An 18,882-nucleotide genomic window follows, 5' to 3' on the forward strand; every position below is an offset into this window, starting at 1 on the left:
AATCCTTCCAAATAATGAATATTGAATTCCTATATAACAATCAATCAATAAACTGTCATTTATCTTCATCTTTTGGTCAATATATTTTTCATAATTTGTAAATATTCCCCCTTCCAAAACACCATTTATAGTAACTATGGAATCTTGAAACTAAATTCCACTCCCTGCCCAGAGGTTTGTTCTGACAGGTAATTCATGACAAGTGTTGGTTTTGTTTTATCATGGGGTTTTCTTGTTTTTTTCTTAGTTTTATCATAGGGTGTTGGTTTTTTCAATGGTTTGCATGCAGAGGGGGTGGGATGCAGTTTCCCTGGGTGTTACTGGTTTAACGAGGTGATGTGGGAGGGAGTTTGTTGTTACAGAGGACCCCAGCCAACAGCCCGGAGAATGGATACCCAGCAACTGGTGACCGGGAGGCCCAGCTTGGGAGTCACAGTTCTGGCCAGTGGAAGGACAATGGGCTGCGAAGAGAGGACCCCGGTGACCTGACCAGCTGGTTCCAGCCAGAGGGGTGCAAATGATGGCTGAGAGGAAAGAAGGCCCAGGCAACCATGTTTACCTGGATAGAAGACAATGGACAGAGGTGGGGCTTGGGGATCAGATCCCCAGCTGGAAAGCACGGGGGCTCGGGACTGGAGAGAGAGAGCAGGCAGAGCCCACCTGGATGCAGGAGAGACTTGGATGTACTGTGCTGAGGGAGGCCAGGCCTGAGGGCCCTGAGAGTTTCCTGTGCTGTGTTCAGACATTCAATAAACCCTCCTGATTTGTGCTGGCAGAGAGTCACTCCAGTCTGGAAAACAGGGTTGAATTATTCCCTCTGGGAGTGGAGGCCCCGGGGGTCCAGAGCAAGTGGACTCCCTGAGGAGGCCCATGGTGAGAAACAGGCATGCTACGGCTCAGAGAGGTGCAGTTCCAGGAAGCAGAGGGGCTTAACCCCGGAGAGAGAGTGGACCCCTGAGAAGGGCTGTTACACTGAAGGGGGTTCCCCTCAGGGACCGTATGGGGCCAAGAGTGGGCACGACCTGTGAGTCCATGACAAACATTACAATGTGTGACCTCTCTCCTATTTCCTCCATCCAGTAGTCGAAGGTGGGGACAAAACCATCTGAACCTGGACAAGCCCACTCATCTGTTTATGATGCACATCACTCACTAGGAATCAGGTATTGCATCGGTCATTTACAAGCCTGTTGCTATTAGTTTATTAATGCAAATATCACAAATGTTAAACCAAGCCGTCCAATTAATATCTTAGAAAAAAGGTAGAGCTAGTAATGAAAGTGGACCCAGGCTCATCTATTTCAACATTTGTAAACAGGTATATTGACAGATTGACAGTTGCATATATTTAAATGAGTCGATCACTACACTCATATCGGAGCCGCTCCTGCCCTCGCCCCCGTCAGGGAGGGCAGCTCTACATGTGGCAGACCTGGTGCAGTTTTGCTCTTCAGGGGAGGGCAGGGCAGGATCCACGGAGCTTGCAGGGGGCTTTCCATAAGACCTCTGTATTGCAGAGCACAGCTCTCCAGTCTCTGTATGTGGAGGGAAATTTGGAGTCAGGGATGGTGGATCTGTGACTATGTATTTTACCTTCAAAATAACTGGTATTGGTATCTTCGCATTTCATGCCCACATATGCCCAACCCCAAAGCAGAGAGGAACACAATGAAAGGAGGTCAAGCATAGTAAAATGGGTATTGCACAGCCTGTTCCAAAGCCCACTGAAGTCATCAGAAAGACTTCCATGGACTTCAGAGGTCTTTGGATCTGGCTTTATGACGTCCCGAGGGGTAGAGGGATAACTCAGCGAGACAGGTGAATAATTCATGCAAGTGGTGCAGGTAACTGAGTTGCCTTTACCCAAGAGCTGGTTTGGTAAGAGTTTGTTGTGTTACATCTTTTTGGTGTTTGGAGATCACTGAAATTCTTCATACAGACCACAAGTAGGCAAAGATGTGACAGATACCGAGACTATATCAGGCACCTGTTGATCTGAATGATGGCCTTGCATACACGTATTTGTGAACTAGGCAATCAGGTGCTGTGTGACTGAAGGAATTTATACCAGAGGCTCCCAAACCTTTCTCTTGACAATTGTCTAGAAGACAGCACATGAACCAATCAAGTTTGGGAGCCATTGTTTTATACAGATGGAGGAGCTGCCTAAGGCCCAGTCCTCCTCCCACTCCCATATTGTTGAATGGGGCTTGGTTGTAGGTCCTGATTGGTCCTACAGGGATTCTCCTGCAGCATTGGATCTGATTGGTCCTACAGCAACAAGGACTCTCAGGGCAGAGATCTTCCTCACCTGTTGACCCAACTATGGCACCCTCTCCACTTGCACATTACATAAAATTTGAACCTCTTGTCCTTCAAAGCCCTGCAGAGCTCTGACCTGGCCTCCATCTCAGCCCTTGTTTCTTGTATTCCCCCCACTGTCCCACCAACGTTGCCAGTCTTGACACCCCCGATGCTGTCTCTTCCTTCTCCCCTCTATTTCTCCAGTCTTCCCTCACTGCACGGAATTGTGTCTCTACCCCAGTTTGCCCATTCACCACCTGCTCATTCAAATACTGTCTGAAAGCCCACTTCTGTGGTGCTCATAAGAAACAAAATTTAGTATTACTTATGGAGAGAGGTTCTCTAAGTTACCCTCCAGGTTTTTAGTGTCCCCCCATCTCTGATATATCTGAGACAGGGACCATTTTGTATATTGTACAGTGCTAAGCAGGTTGGCCACACTAAACAAGTAATAAGTCACCTGTTACAAATGGGTCAATCCATAAAGGCCTGACTGAAGAGGCAAACAGGGCCTACTTTTACTGCACAAGCAGCCACGTGTCTTCCCCCAGTCTCTGTGTGCTTGGGGGGAGGGGTTGCACTAAGTTCATCTTCATTGTATCGTCCTCTTTTCTTCCACCACTGATTGCTTATTACGCTATAGCACATACCCCAACCACAGCATTCCTGGGGCATTTCCATGTACTGGGTAGATGCTTCTGATCATTTTCATCTTTCCTGTGTTTTTATGGCTTAATAAACAGGTTTTGATCTCACACTAGGTTTACACTGATATAATCCATTGATTTCAGTGGAGTTACTCCTAATTTACACCAGCATGAGCAAGATCAGAATGAAAAGGCCTCTTGTATTTGCTTGGGCACCACAATTTTTGATCAGAGCTGGGGATCACCCCTTGCAGAACAGTGTTGGTTAGCAGGGTGAGTGAATCTCCCCACCTACACTTGTAGGATTAGGGGCGAGAGGCAGGAGAGGAGCAGCGTAAAGCCAAATCATTTTTTATCAGTGAACAGAGAAAGATGCATCAGCAAGGCAGCCATGCGACCCCCAATTTTGCACAAGATTGGGCTGCCATAAGATGGAAAAGGCTAGAAAACCTGGGGGAGATGTCTCAGCACTCTGATCAGGTCCTGCCTTTGGACATAAGTAAAGGACGTCCCTGTGGATGGGCCACTGGAAGAGAGCAAGCAGAACTGATCCATGATTTCCTCACAGCATCCCTTTTCCTGGTAATAGCTCCCTGCCCTCCCTTGTCTGTTCTCCAGCATGGACATGCCCAGTTCTCTTTGCTTTTCCTCAAGAGATTTTGTTTTCTAAACCTTTGGCATTTTTCATGCTCATCTCTGAACTCTTTAAAAAGAATCAAGACCACTTTAAAATGTGCTGCCCCGAGATGACACTAGTCTAAATGGTGGCCTGTTCTGAGCAGATCAGAGAAGAACCTTGCTCACAGTAAACAGAACGCCCCTAGTAATAGACCAGTTCGCATTTGCCTTTTTTTTTTTTGGTATCATCACTTTGACGACTCATTAAATTTGTCATCCAGCTGACTGTCCTGTCTCCTTTGCTGTGGTACTGCTCCCAGCTGCGACTGCATTTTTCCAAGTCTATGCTCTGTTTATGAATATGGTTATTCCTTACATAAGAACATAAAAGAATGGCTATACTGGGTCTGACCATAGGTCCATACAGTCCAGTATCCTGTCTACTGACAGTGGCCAAAGCCAGGTGCCCCAGAGGGAGTGAACCTAACAGGTAATGATCTAGTGACCTCTCTCCTGCCATCCATCTCCACCCTCTGACAAACAAAGGCTAGGGACACCATTCCTTACCCATCCTGGCTAATAGCCATTAATGGACTTAACCTCCATGAATTTATCCAGTTCTCTTTTAAACCCTGTTACAGTCCTAGCCTTCACAACCTCCTCAGGCAAGGAGTTCCACAGGTTGACTGTGCGCTGTGTGAAGAACTTCCTTTTATTTGTTTTAAACCTGCTGCACATTAATTTCATTTGGTGGCCCCTCGTTCTTATATTATGGGAACACGTAAATAACTTTTCCTTATTCACTTTCTCCACACCACTCATGACTTTTATAAGTTAAGGGCCCAATTCTGATTTCACCTACATGGGATGTACTAATGTGTATGTATACTTGGCCATATTCTCTCATATACTCTTCTGAGTATCACCAAGGCAGTGATTTTCAACCCTTTTTCATTTGCGAATCCCTAAAAAATTTCAAATGGACGTGCAGATCCCTTTGGAAATCTCAGTCTGCGGACCCCCAAGAGTCCACTGACGAAAGGTTGAAAACTACTGTTCTATGGTAATGACAACCTTTCACAGACCCCTTAGACAGTCTTCGGTCCCCCAGAAGAGAACTAGTGTTTAGTCGTTTCATCATATGGAGAAGAAACACAAATGCGGGGTAGCATCCCTCGATCAGTGGTTAACTCATTGCACGCAATGCTATAATTCCAACAGTAAGCAGCAGAAGCTCCTGAAGGGCTTGAACTGAAGGCCCAAGGCAGGAAAGAAGAACTAGGGGTTATATGGGGGAAGGAAAAGGAAGGGAAACTAGGTGAATATTAGAGACAGGGCCAAATCAAACCTCCAGATTCAAAATATCCTCAAACACAGAGGAAGATGAGAACTGGATCAGAACTCTGAACTTCAGGCCCATCTCTAGTAAATATTTTGCTAGTGAGTGACAAACATGATAGCACATTACAACATACTTTTCAGGCTTGATTGCTACAGCGAAAAGCTTAAAAGGGAAACAACTTTTTTTCAAAACACTAAGAAAGCAGGTGTGGAAACGTCATCATTTACACACGTTAATTTTGGTATTTTCAATAGTTTAAGTCCTTACAGTGTACACGTAACATAATGAAATTAATGCTTCTAACCAATTCCATCTGAAGTTGAAACAGTGGCCTTCTATCTTTGAGACATGAAAAATGGAGCGATACATACCTGTTTTTGGGACACAAAGGGGACGACAATTAGCTTGATTGGAATAAAGAAGCTGCCAAAAATGGCACACTAAATTAATGCTGTTCCTCATGTTAGAAGGTAGTTTTATTGCAATTCAGCAAATAAGCTACATCCGCAAAACTATTTCATATTTTCAAGTTACAGTAATGCTTGACTGACCTAAGGGTTACAAAAAAGGAGTACAGTACCTGGGTTTCCTGCTCTCAGTCATCATAATGTAAACTTCAATGCCCACTCTTAAAAAAATGCCAGTAAATTCTCCGCATAGTAAAATATATAATTTACTGTAATTGATGCTGCATCTTAATTGGAGTGACAGCCAGTCTCTAGATATAAAAGGAAAAGATCTACAAAGATGAGAAGTACATGTACAATAACTTCAAGTATTTTCAAGTCTCCTACAGTATCTTGCACTATTGTGACAAAAATCTTTTGTCACTATACAGAATGACAGTTAACTCTTGCTGAAAGCTTCACTGCAGAAGCAAAGCCTTTATATAGGCATAAATTCAAATACCACACCAAAATATATGGAGCTTTTAACTATTAGGTCCCAGATATACAATTCTTAAAATTTAAAAATACTCTTCACAATGGAAATGGTAGAAGAATGGTTTTCAGTTCATGAACAATATGCTTTCAGCTCCAGAACATGATAGAAAGATTAAGTTCCCTGTATATACTAATTTTAAATCCAACAATTTAAAACAAACCATTACCTTCAAAGTATTACATTAAATGTGAAACAACAAAAACAGCCGTGGCTATTTGCTGTGAGTGTGTACCAGTCTCATAGTATTGAATATGCTAGGATTAATACATAAAGGAAATTTAAGAGGTGATATTTTTGTCCATTGTTTTCTCTCACATCTCAAAGAAGGTGCTAACATGAAAACAGCATTTTTAACTTCAGTTTAATATAACTGGCACATTTTTGGCCATAAATTTTTCAAAGCCTACAGTAAATGTGTATAGTAACAGCATTATCCAATCAGTGCTCAGGTTGGCAACCAGCATTCGTCCCAGGAGCTGTAGTAAATCAGTACATCTCTCGTTCTGGAACAGCATCTTTGAAAAGGCAGAATTATTTTACAAAATTCTATCTAGTGGCATAACAGGTCACACCTGCTATTGTCATATGGAATACTCTGATTCAGTGACCATGATTCTTTCCCTACAACGTTAGCAGAGGTGACTCATGGAAGGAAGTTGCATGGAACTGTTGCATTTGATTCTGCCAATCAGAAGTGACTGCTATGGAAGCGGCTAACTTTGGGCCCAAACCTGCTTCCTTTGTGCTGACTCCTGATCTATATAGTTCAAGCAAGCAGATTGTGTGAAACAGGAACTACAAGACAAACTACAAGAAGAGTTGTAATGAGCATGGTTGCTACTGCAGCCTTAGGGTTGCAGTATTGTGGCCCTTACCAGTAGGCTTTGACCAAGGGAACTGCCGTTGTAGCCTCGTAGCCAAACTCTACTCCTTAATCCCTCGTGTGTTGGCTTGCTTACGAAGACTGCCACAGAGCTAAGATGCATAACACAGTCCTCCACCATTCCCTCTGTGCCCACACTGGTTCAGCTGCACTTGAAACCTCTTACAGCCCTTCCAGGCCTGTAAGGATTTATTCCACTGAAGTCCATGGCAAAACTGCCTTGGATTTCAATAGGACCCAGATGGAGCTCATTGACTGTGAAAGGGGACAGGAATGGCCCATCATGACATAGTATTGTAGGTGAAAAAACATGATTTAGATTATGCTCTGCCATTTCCCTCCATGTCTGAACAGCGACTAGCTCACTGGGAAGTAACATGATCTAAAGAAAAACAACTTTATCTGCCTGATGTGTTATCCAAAGCAACCGCCACACAGGGGTCAGAGATACTTCACTTGTGTCCTTGCATCCTGCAAGTGGGCATCTCAAACCATTTACCATGAACAATGAAGTAAAAAACAAACAAGCCACCAAACCACACTCATTTGCCATAATGTCTAACTCTATGTCAGGAAAAGAAGTTGAGGTTAGCTAACACATTTTGGCTAACTCTGACCTAATACTTTTCTGCCTGGGGTCTACTTTGGCCAACTAAATCAAGGTAAACAGCATTACCCTTCATCTATATGAGAGAAGAGTTTGAGGTTAGGTCAGGGTCAGCTAAAACATGTTAATTAACCCCAATCTCTTTTCCTAATATACACATACCCACTGTATTGTAAAATATACAAGCCTACTGCAGTCTGGAGTGTTGAATGAAAAATAGTAAGATGTTTGATTAAATCTGGGGTTTAGTGGTGAGTCTAGAAGGCTTCTCTCTGTTACATCGTTCAGGTTGAATAAGTTATTCTTTAAGCACATATACACTGCATTCTAATCCTTTACCTTCCAAAATTAACAGGGAAAAATCGCTCCATGAACAACGATGTGAACTCCAAACTGTGAAAGTACATTCATCTATCCAGTGTGAAGAGAATGTGCGTGTGGTCTGGACATTGCCCACTCGTTTTTCCAACGCTAATAGGCATTGAAGGCAGGACCTCGTGCGGATAAAAGAAAATATAAGAGTGACAAAGAAACTTCTCCATTTAATAATGAAATAAATAGGACAAAAGTAAAAATAGTCAAAAATTTAATACATGTGCTATACCTTTAAATTACGGAAATAAAGCTATCACAAGATGTCACTAAAATGAAGAGAATAAAGAAAAGGTGCCACAATATTCAACGGATTGACAACCAAGAACAAACTTCTGTTCCTTATAGTAAGGGAGATATTGCCGGGAAGTTTATACAGTGGAGACCACTTAATTACAGAGCCCAGAAGTACTGAACAGCAATTCATTATGCTGACCAGGTTTCTCTCTCAAATCAGGTCTGCATTTCAAAGGGATTTTATCAGAGAATTAAAAGGAACAGAGCTGCCTCTATGCACTCACCAAATCCCAAGATCTGTATTTCAACAAAATCCAAGCAGTCTGAAAGTTATAATTTATGAGTGTGGGCTAAAGCCTTTTTACTTAAAATACACAAGCATCCCAGAATCCAGCGGCTTGCAAAGTTAGCACATAAGAGAGCTTGGTATTGCAACAGTAAATCCTATGTGCAGTCTATGCTTGTCAGGTGAGATCACCACAGAAAGTTATTTGAAATAGAAACATGGAATTAGGTTTATGAGTGGCATCATTACTTCACCGTGGCACTGACCTCTACTTAGCTACTGTCCCCTTTGCATTAGAATATAAATCAAAGCACATGGGGTTAGGAATTATTTCTTTAGCTGTTAACAATTTAAGGGTGTTCCACACCAAGATAAATTCTAATTTGAAAGGCTGGTGCACACAAACATTTTTGCTAGCAGATACTCTCTTATCCAGGCTTTTTATTTAAGTGGACTGAACTGTGAATTTTGAATTGCAAACATAATATAGCCAGTTATATTGTATAAGGTTTTTTAAAAAACGAAATCTTACAAAAACACAATGATAGGTTAAATAAATAAAAATATCAGTTAAAAATACAACACACTTACAATTTCTTCTGTGCAATTATCTACCAATATGAAAAATATTACTTTCCTCTCTGTCCATTTGCATGGTTCTGTCTCCTGGAACCCACTAAAAGTAATACTGACAACAAAAATAAAGAAAAGTGATTTGCTGACAAATCAGTGCTCTGAGGCTATTAAAAAAAGCTCACACCAGAATTTGTCGTTTCCCTTGCAGCACAGCAGTGACCCAATTTAGTTTAAAGAAAAATCAAACATTGGTAATAATGTTAATATACAAAATATTAGTTTAAAAACTCTAGAATGACCTTCTTAGCAGAAATGGAGTGTGTACATTAGGGCTTACAACATACAGCACATCTGAAGGCAAAATTCAGAGAATGCTGAAAGGCTCACTGCACGTTATCTATGGCAAGGAAATACTGCAGCTTTAAAATAAGCTGCACAAATAGTCATCTCTCTCTCTTTCACATGAAAGTGTGTAAAAAGCAAATCAGCAAATAAACTCTAAAATAGATTTATACCAAAAATCCTCCTTTTTTTCCCTTTTAACATTGAGTTTACAGCTTCTGTCCATTTTTCTGCACTATTTTTTGAGATTCCTTCAAGAAAAGTCAAAGTTGTGTTTTGTGGCCATGAACAAGTTCACAATACAACGTATTAGCAGAAAGAACCTTTGCACACTAAGATTTGTTCCTTGTTGCTTTTTTTTAGTGTCTGCGGTGAGATACATCAGATGTCTATTCCTTTGACGAGGGAAGCCTCCAGTGTAATGTTGAACTCCTGCAAGGTCTGCAACACTCGAATCAAGGAATTAACAAGGGTATGATCCTTAATCAATGCTATATCCTCGTACATCTGTGCTGTGATTGGACAGTCTGCAAGCAAGGCGATCCAATGGTGTAAGAGGTGGTCTCTGAGAAAGTCACATTTCAGAATTTGAAAACAAAGACAAAAACCAAGTTAACAACTCACTTTTAATGAAATTATATTTTCAATCTTTTAAAGAAATCTACCACTTTCTCCAGATAAACTGGGGAAGGAGGAATAATACTGTAGTGATACATGACAACTTTATAAGTAGAGAGAACTATAATCTAGGGCAGAAGTGTCCAACCTTCTCAGCCTGAAGGTCAAGCACATTATTTCAAGGGTAAGAAGCCACAATACTTATGGACAGATTCGCTCAGCAGCTCCTCCTTTGCACCACACAGACAGTGCAAAGGAAGCAGAACCCACTCACAAGTCAGCTGCTGGGGATTCCCAAGTTGGCATAGGGCTGGCTCCTACACCTCCCTCCCCACAATGGTTCCAGTGGGAAGAGGAGAGGGAGTTGCTGTTCTCACCTGAGCTGAGGCAGATGATCAAGGAGCCCTAACTGGCTGTTCAATCTCAGCTTCCCCCCAACACACCCCCGCATGCCCACTCTCCTGCTTGGCTGTGTAGGAAAGCAGTCCACTACACTTAGGCAGAGCCAACCGAGCTCCCATCCTGTTCTCCTGGCTTGCTGCTCATTGTTTTGGTTTTTCACATTGTACCAATTTTCCAAAATCTCAGATCTTTCCAATTTTGGGTGCTCCTGAGACTTGAGGCTAATTGAGATTCTGTTGTATGTGAGTGTCCAGTTTTATTAAACACCACCTTCTATCTGAAAATCTCAAAGAACTTTGCAAAACATTAGTCCACCTTCGCAGCACAAGCAGCCTTGTGACCTCATCTCATCCCCTTCAAACCTTATGTATATGATTCAAAATGTTCCCCTATACCTGGCTCCAAGGCACACCAGCATCTGAAACTTGCCATCCTTCCCAATGTTTCTAGGAGTGTTGTTGATAGCAGTGACAAAGCGACAAAAACTCCTGGCTCTAGTCTGCCAGTTCTCCTCTGGGACTATCTCGTTCTGATCAAGGGTCTCATAATAGGTTTGTGCTTTTTCTAGAAAGAAAGGGAAAGATAGGTGATGGTGGAGTTTGATCAATGGAAATGCCAATAGCCATAAATATGCTATGCAATAGTGGTTCGAATGGAGACCAGGGAGGCAGCCCTACTGGGTTCTATTGCTGAGAGACAGTAAATTTAACTTCAATATACATCAGTATAACAGCTACAACAAACGTGTGTGCTGAAATTACATGAACATTTGTAAAGCAATTTAAGACCCTCAGCTGACAGCCTCTATGTAAGTAGGTATAAGAATGGTCTCGTAGATGGGGCACTGGATTAGGACTCAAGATACCTGGGTTCAATTTCCATTTCAGCCATAGGCCTCCTGTGTGATTTTGGATAAATTATTTATTCTACCCTAGGCCTCAGTTCCCCATCTGTAAAATAGGGATAATACTTTCCTACCTCATAGGAGTGGAGAGAGGATTAACATCTATTAAAGACTGTGAGGCAATCAGATACTTTGGTGATGAGGGCTATGTAAATACCTCAACAGAACTATGAAGTGCTATTGAAGTGACTCACTTTTTAAAAGACTACGAATTTGAGAGTACAGATATTGTGTGTAGTTTCTAGTGTTTGTATTAAGAAGGCTCAGCAGAACTTTGCTTTGCATTATATCTTTCACACTGCTCTATTAAAAATAACATACGGCTACCAGACCCAAGCTTCCAACTACATTAAACTCCTCCTCCTCATTACCAACTCATTCTAACACCATTTCGTTAGGAAATATTCAAAATGCTTAATGCTGCCCCGCCGCCCTACCCCCGAGAATGTTGAAGTGCAATACATTTGATATATGAGAATGCCAGTGTTAATATCCATAGAACACAGATCCTTCTTCCCTGAAAGTGAAAAGAGAACGTAACACTCACTGCATTGCATCAGCTCCTTAGCTGGTATAAATCGGCAGAGCTCCAGTGAATTTAATGGAAGTACGCAATTCACACCAGCTGAGAATCTGGCATACAAAAGTGGTGATGACACTACAGAAGGCAGATATATGTACTTTACAGCAACACACTGGCTGTATGGTTTCCTCACACTTACCTAGAAAGTCCCAAATAAAAACATTTTTGAAGAGCCTGGGTGATTTAAATCCATGCTGAAACACCTGCTCAAGAGCTGAAACGAGTCCACTTTCTCCACACAGCAACAGAGTGAGACTACCTCTCTGCCAAGGACATATGGAAACAAACAAAAACATTCTCTTTTTAGTTTTCCAGTTTCTATATAGAAAAGTAAATGATGTGTGTTATTATGGCCAACATTTTTGAAAATGGGTGCCTAAAGTTAGGCTCCTAAACCCATACATAGGCACCAAAAAATGTAGTTTGATTTCCAAACGTCAGGAGAATCCAGTAGCTCCTGCTGACTTCTAACACCGTCACATTGACACCCATCAAAATGAGGCTCAAGAAGGAAGTCTTCAGGGTGGCCAGGGCCTATAACGTTTAGGCTGTGAAAATCCAATTCTTTATTATAGTGGGAGCTGTTAGTGACCCCTGTATAGCAAAAGCTTTCTTTATTTCAATGAGTAGCCCAGCTTGCTTGCACACTGGAAGCCATACCAGAGTGGTCAGTCACTGGCAGCAGTGGTATGCCTTGTCTCCTGAAGCTCACTAGTTGAGATAACTTCCACAGCCAGGATAATTCACATCTACTTTCCTACATTACAGATTGTGTTAAATATAGTTTGAGTAAAAAGCACAATTTCTCCTCCAACTGCAGATCAAGGTCTATCTAATGACAACAAACTCAAATCTTTGGATACCAATTTTCCATCTCTATTCTGGATGAACCATTTGTCTCCAGGGTGGGTGGATCTGTGGATCTTACTTTTCAAAGAAAGGAAATTTCCAGGCAAGCACAAATAAATTTTCCTATTCTTCTGCGTGAAATGGTCCACAGACCCATTACAATGGGATTTGCATAGCAGCATGCTTGCAGTGTGGGAAGCAGGATACCGTTTAAATATGGACACCCAAAACGAGGTAGGTTATACATAAATTATCTCCTGCATCTGCCCTTGGGCACTAAGGTGTGGAGACGACTTCTGCAAAAAGAAAGGAAATTAAATTGGCTAAGATTGGATGACCAATATGAAGAATTTGATGGACAAATGGCCAGCTAGCAAATCTTAATACAGGAGACATAACTACTGCTCTTAGATTGTCAGTGCTCCTAAGGAATAGACTTAGATGCTTAACCAAAGGCAGAATATTTCTTGAATTTACTTAGGGAATTAATGCTATCACAGTGGTGAGGACTGTCTGAATTGTAAGTGCAATACTGGTCTCAGAAAAGCTCACAATTCCAAATTAAAAAAAAAAAAATCTTATCTGATTGGGGACAGCAGCCATCAATAGACTATTCTAATGACCAGGAAGTACACCACCTCTAGCAGGGATTCAATCTAGATAGTGCTGCAAGGAGCAGAATGAGGTTCCGAGGTCACTCTCTCTGACCCTGCGGGGTTGAAGTAAGATTGATGCACTAAGAAAGCATTTAATGTAGGGATTTGTACAAAACTTTCTTTTTCTTGAACCTGCCGAAAATGTTGTACTACAGACATTTGACCTTTTGCTTGGACATTACCACACCTAATAAAAGCCTCTCTGGGGGAATTCAAGGCTATGCTTTACTGGTTTAACTTTGTAGTTGAACTATAGACTTTAAACCAGCCAGAAAAAATAAATTCTATTTGTTGATTTCACTTTTGGGGTCTATGAGAGCAATAATCATTTCATCCAAGTATTGACTTTAAATTGGTCTAGACCCAGATGTAGGATTGGCTTTGCAATAGCAGAATTCTTCAGTGAGACAGAGACACCTGAAGATCCAATGCTAGATTAAATCAAGCGTAAGAGTCATGGTCTCTTCAGCCAGGAAGACAAATACAGTATCACTGCCACTCTTTCATTGCTATCTTTGGTATTGGCCTGGGGAGCAGTGGAAACGGAGCAAAGACACAGGTGGGATCTAGCCCAGCTTTACAAGATGTCATTCACCACCTCACATCCTGGGTCTTGACCCAGGGAGGCCACGAGGCACTTTATTTATTGTTTCAAGATACAAAGAAGTCAATCACAAGTCCACCAAACTGATTTAGGATGATATATTTCTGGGTGCAGTAGACACTTTTCTAATCCAACTTCTGCCACATAACTTTAGATATTCACCTCCCCCGTTGGTGGGCAATGCACATAGAGATTGGAAACTCTGTTTCATCCAGGACAGGAGAATTTCAATCTGGGATGGGGCTGATCACATTCTTCCTAGTTGTTATAAAAGCCTTATCAGACAGATTGACTGTCGTGACCAGAACAAGTCTGTTCAGCATGGAGGAGCAGTGCTCTGAGATGTCAATTGAATCACAGTATTCCAGTTGGTGAATGCTGCGCTCGCTCGGTCTTTTTGCTTCAGCTTTCTCTCCACACAGGACCCTGGTCAGAAAAATTGTCTGGGAAAATAAGTGAATTTTCTTATCTAAAGCCAAAATTATTGCTGCCTTGGTCCTGGACAGAAACCCTGAGAGCACATGTAAGACCAACGGTAATGATTAAAGCTATGCTCTGCTTGTCTCAGGCTCGAAATAGCATGGGGAGCAGGCTGCAATGCTCTGAGCTGAAGTAGATCCTGGGTGATTTCATTCACACAGGGGCCTTTCCATGGGTTGCCGACACTGGGATTGGGACAAAGCTGTTCTTGAAATTCTTGCACAGCTCCAGAAGATACCTTCTCTGGACAATGTTCAGTGATCTCATTTGCTCAAAGCTGTTAGAAGCCTTTTTGCTTCCAAACTGAGAGAGCTTGACACCAACCAAGGGTTCAACTCCAGATAGAGCTGTTTGGGAGACATGCAGACAGCCCTGAGGCAACAGATGACAGATACTGATCTTGCACTTGCTCTAGCTACCACTTGCAAAGAAGTATTTTCTCCTTTTGTATTTCTTGAAGAAGTTCATCTTTCCATAGGACTTCTATTCCTCTCTATAGTGCCTGGAATGAATCAGGATTCACTTCTCCAATGCCTCTGAATAGCCCAGTTTTCCATAAAGTTTCCCATTATATCACTAAACTAGCTTGGGACTGAACTGTCTGAGTATATGATCCCAAAGATCAAAGCCCGATATATTTATGCATGAAACGTGTGAATCCCATGCTTTTCAGGAAAAAGCTCTTAGGCCATGTGATTTCTAGCTGAAAGGGATTATACCTGCAATACTGTCCACCCACGTTAGTATTGCTTGTGAATGTGTGCATGGGCTATTAGGGTGTCAGATGACAGTTCAGATTTGTTTATTTTTTGTTGGTTTGATGCCAGCGGAGTTTTCATACCCAAAGGAGGGGGTTGTGACCAAGCTGGCCTGGACTTGACTGCCTGTGAAGGACCTGTATAGTGAGGAAGCCCCTCTCTCTACTGCATGGGATTCACATGGGGCATTTTGGCCTGTACTTCCCCGGGAGGTCTCGGCCTGGGTTGTGAGTAGGGATCCTGGGTGGGTGGAAAGAAGGACTGTTATAGAGGTGGCAGCAGGAGGACAAGGCTGGGCCTAAAAGTCTCTCACAGCACTCTTTGGCACTGGCTGCATCCAGGCTGCACCCAGTGCCTTGCACCTCTGACCCGTGGGGAAGCAGCGGCAGCCGAGCTCTGCAGGCTACAGGAATTTAGATGTGATCTTCCACCTGGCACGCTGTCCTTGACTTCACTTCCCTCGTGGAGATGGGGGAGGAAGGGTGCCTGCCTCAGAACCAGTTGTTTTCTGGTCCTGCTTGGCTCCTTTCCTGCCAGGGGAAGGCGGGTGCTGAGATAACCCTGCCCAGCCTGGGCTGCATCTGGTCCAGCACAGCCAGCCTCTTCAATCCTTCTTGTCTTCTCTCCTGCTAGGGGGAGGGGCAGCAGCAGGGGAGGGGAAATTATGAGGTGACCCCACCCAGATGGGGCAGTGAGAGGGAGCTGGTTGAGCTCCCCAATGAGACACTTGCTAAGGTGGGAGCAGGAGACACAGACCCTTCCTTTTGTCTCTGGCTTTGCTCACTCCCTGGCGGCACCTGTCACTGCAAACGCCTCAGAACGGAAAGCAGAGCTAAGGGGACAATCTCCTTAAAAATCAAACACAGCCCTGGGGCACAGCTGGGAGTTAGACTGACACATAATTAAGCTGAAATGTAGTCTACAGGTTTTGGAATAAAAACTGGAATTTCCCCTCAGAAAAGCTCTGCAGGCAGGACGGGCTGGCTGAGTCACTGGCCCTTGTGGAGAAAAAAAATGGAGGAACTTCAGCAGGTTGGGGCATGCCCCTGCTGCCAGTGATGGGCAGGTGTGGTCCTGTCCCAAAGCTGCAGGCAGGCTGAGATACCGCTGCAACAGAGCTGTGGGTCTTACCATGACAAAGCAGCTCAGTTGCCCAACACTTCCCATGCTGTAGGCAGTCAAAGCAAGGAATGCCGGGGTCCGCATAATAGAATAACCGATAGTCCAACCAGTAAGCAAACATGCTGCTTCCTTCAGAGCAAGCTATATGGGAAGCAGATGCCCTGCTCTCAGTATCACAATAAAAGCCTCATGGACACAAAAGCACATGCTGCTCTTGTAAGGCCATCACAGGATAAATGAAAGAGACAGCAGAAAAACACACTTGAGTACATCCCAACATGCAGCTTTCTATGAGAAGAGTGAGGTCAAAAGGGATGTTAAGATACTCAGCTACCTTCTAATAATTCCCATAGTAAGTGGGGATGCAAAGAAAGAGGGAACATACTCATACATTTCTTATCTCTAGGAGACGGAAGGGGATTGGAAGACATAACAGCTAAAGCACGAGTCAGACAAGTGTAGTATTCTGTGCTGCTGACATGCCTATCTGCATGCTCCAAACTGTATAAGTGAGAACTATTAAGCCACCCCCAGTTTTGGAAAATATAAATCAGCTGACGGCTCATTTATAGGGGCTCCTCATCAAATGCTTGGCTTTTGTCTCACAGTGAATAACTAAGACATGAGAAGATTTATGCAACCACATTAAAAAAACATATAGGACGCTTGAGAGCCAAACAGATGAATCCTAGAGAGAATCTGGCCCTTACTGTGGGTTCAGCTACCAGGATGATGGGCATGGACCAAGAACATACAGTAGTACAGTTAGCAGCAAAAGTGATGTACTTGGAGGTGTGCAATTCCAGGTTGTAGACTCATAAGCATCAGAAAAATAACAAAGGAGTAGCGAGCAAAAGAAATTCTCACCTCCTTTTCCGGTTTGTGGAAATGTTTGACAATGCCATTCACTGCTTCACCAATAGCTTCCTGTATCTGACCTGTGTTTAACTCTGTGAAAAATAAGAAACCATTTTCATTTACTTCATAAAGGTTTGAGGTGGTACCTGCAGACCAGGGCTTCTAGGGCAGGGAGAGAGAAACCAGCACAGTCATTATCTGTGGTGTATCTTGGATTTGTGGTGCTGGATTGCCAGTACTTTTTCACACTCATATAAAGTTTAATTTTTTTTTCTTTTAAAGTTGAAGGTGTAGACCTAAACTGACTGTGATGTTTCAATCCAAAAATAGTATGGACACAGTTTTACACTTAGTTATGCAGATTTTCAGATTAGGGTTTGAAACAAAAGAAAAAAATGTATTTTGGGCTGTATGGGTGGGTGTGTGCACCAAATATAGGAGTTTTCGAAGTTGTATTACAGGGGTAGTATTGCTATAAATCAGGGTGAGCTTGAGAAGAAAAAGGTATGCCAGGAATGACATGACAAGACAAGCCAGAACACCTTTAACAGAAAACCTTTGCATGTAACCAGATATAATTTGCAGTCTATACCCATGGGAGACCCAGGAGAGAGCTGAAGGTAAATCTCTGTGGGCACGTCTACACTGCAATAAAAAACCCATGGCTGGCCTGTGTCAGCTGACTCTGGCTAAGGGGCTGTTTAACTGCAGTGTAGATGTTCCAGCTCAAGCTGCAGCCCAGGCTCTAGGGCTCTGCGAGGTGGGAAGGTCCCAGAGCCAAGCGTCTACACCACACGGACACAGCCACTTAGCCCGAGCCCTGAGTCAGCTGTCACGGGTCAGCCACAGGTGTCTAACTGCAGTGTAGACATTGTGTCTCACTCATCGCCTCCATTCCACAGTCAAACAGAAGAGGACACAGAAGGCACAAAAATAATGCAGTAGATATATTTTTGGGAGGGGCCTTTACTGGCAACAGATAATTTCAAACAATGGAGCATGTCCCTCATGACTTACTTGGTTTGTTATTTGGCGATATCGTGACAAATCTTCTGATCATACTTGGTGACTGCTGCAGCGGTGGGGTCCTGCACTGCCTTTCATCTGCCTCGGTATGTGAAGTTAGTAACTCTCCCACCAGGATCCTCTCTAAACTGCCGTCATCCATCCCCTTTCCAAGCCACCTCCCACATGGAAACCTAAAGACATAAAGGCTTAGAATTGGGGACTGCAAATATTCTGGCTTCTGGATATCCTGACTGACTTCAAAAATTATTTTACTTTCTTACTGACACAGTGGCAAACAAATCAATTCTATTTATTTTTGGCTCTTTTAGGCAGCAGAGGGAACATAAGTTAAATAGTCTTATTCCAGATTTGTGCTGTACAGGGTAATAGATGATGCAGATACACAAAGTAAAACAAGCAGTAGCCTTCCTGTCTTCTGCTCCATACACAGCATATTTGGTTTGGGAGGGTTTCTCCCTCCTCCCCCTCCCCCCCATATCAGCATGGTAGCAATCAGGTGATACTTTTAACTTCCAACATTGGAAGCACCTCTGTTAAATTTGTATGCGATAGTCAAAAAGAAGTTAGCACATTGGTTCGCTGCTCAATTGCTTATTTAACCTGACATGTTAAACACTTAAGCTCTTATATGGTCACATGGCTTCTTTGAAGTATCTATGAATACTTTCACAGCGGGCCACCTACAAACAACTCTGTATGCCACAGTTTCCAAATCACTGACCAATCCACTGAAATACAGATATTTGGTAGCCCAGACACCAGGAAGCCAAGTTGGCTCAAATTGAACAAGCTCAATTAGGAAAGCAAACCAGTATCCAAAAACAGAATCCTATCCCTTTGCTTCATGACAAACAAGCTGA

General features: G+C 42.9%; 1 protein-coding gene across 5 annotated transcripts in view; it reads right to left on the reverse strand.

Moving 5' to 3' along the window:
* Nucleotides 1–5,425: 5,425 nt before the first annotated feature.
* DENND5A (DENN domain containing 5A) overlaps nucleotides 5,426–18,882 on the reverse strand; it is a 110,726-nt gene continuing 97,269 nt past the window's right edge. For 3 of the 5 annotated variants that reach the window (XM_074955021.1, XM_074955022.1, XM_074955025.1), the window contains 5 exons: nucleotides 18,011–18,192; nucleotides 17,003–17,085; nucleotides 11,806–11,929; nucleotides 10,575–10,743; nucleotides 5,426–9,724 (listed from right to left, as the gene is read on the reverse strand). In XM_074955021.1, the coding sequence (XP_074811122.1) occupies nucleotides 9,541–9,724; nucleotides 10,575–10,743; nucleotides 11,806–11,929; nucleotides 17,003–17,085; nucleotides 18,011–18,192 (742 nt within the window). In that variant the 3' untranslated portion in view covers nucleotides 5,426–9,540. The remainder of the gene's footprint in view (nucleotides 9,725–10,574; nucleotides 10,744–11,805; nucleotides 11,930–17,002; nucleotides 17,086–18,010; nucleotides 18,193–18,882) is intronic. The other 2 variants (XM_074955024.1, XM_074955023.1) reach the window with 1 other exon arrangement.

The sequence above is a fragment of the Natator depressus genome, chromosome 6 (genome assembly GCF_965152275.1).
Source record: "Natator depressus isolate rNatDep1 chromosome 6, rNatDep2.hap1, whole genome shotgun sequence".
Lineage (NCBI taxonomy): Eukaryota > Metazoa > Chordata > Testudines > Cheloniidae > Natator > Natator depressus.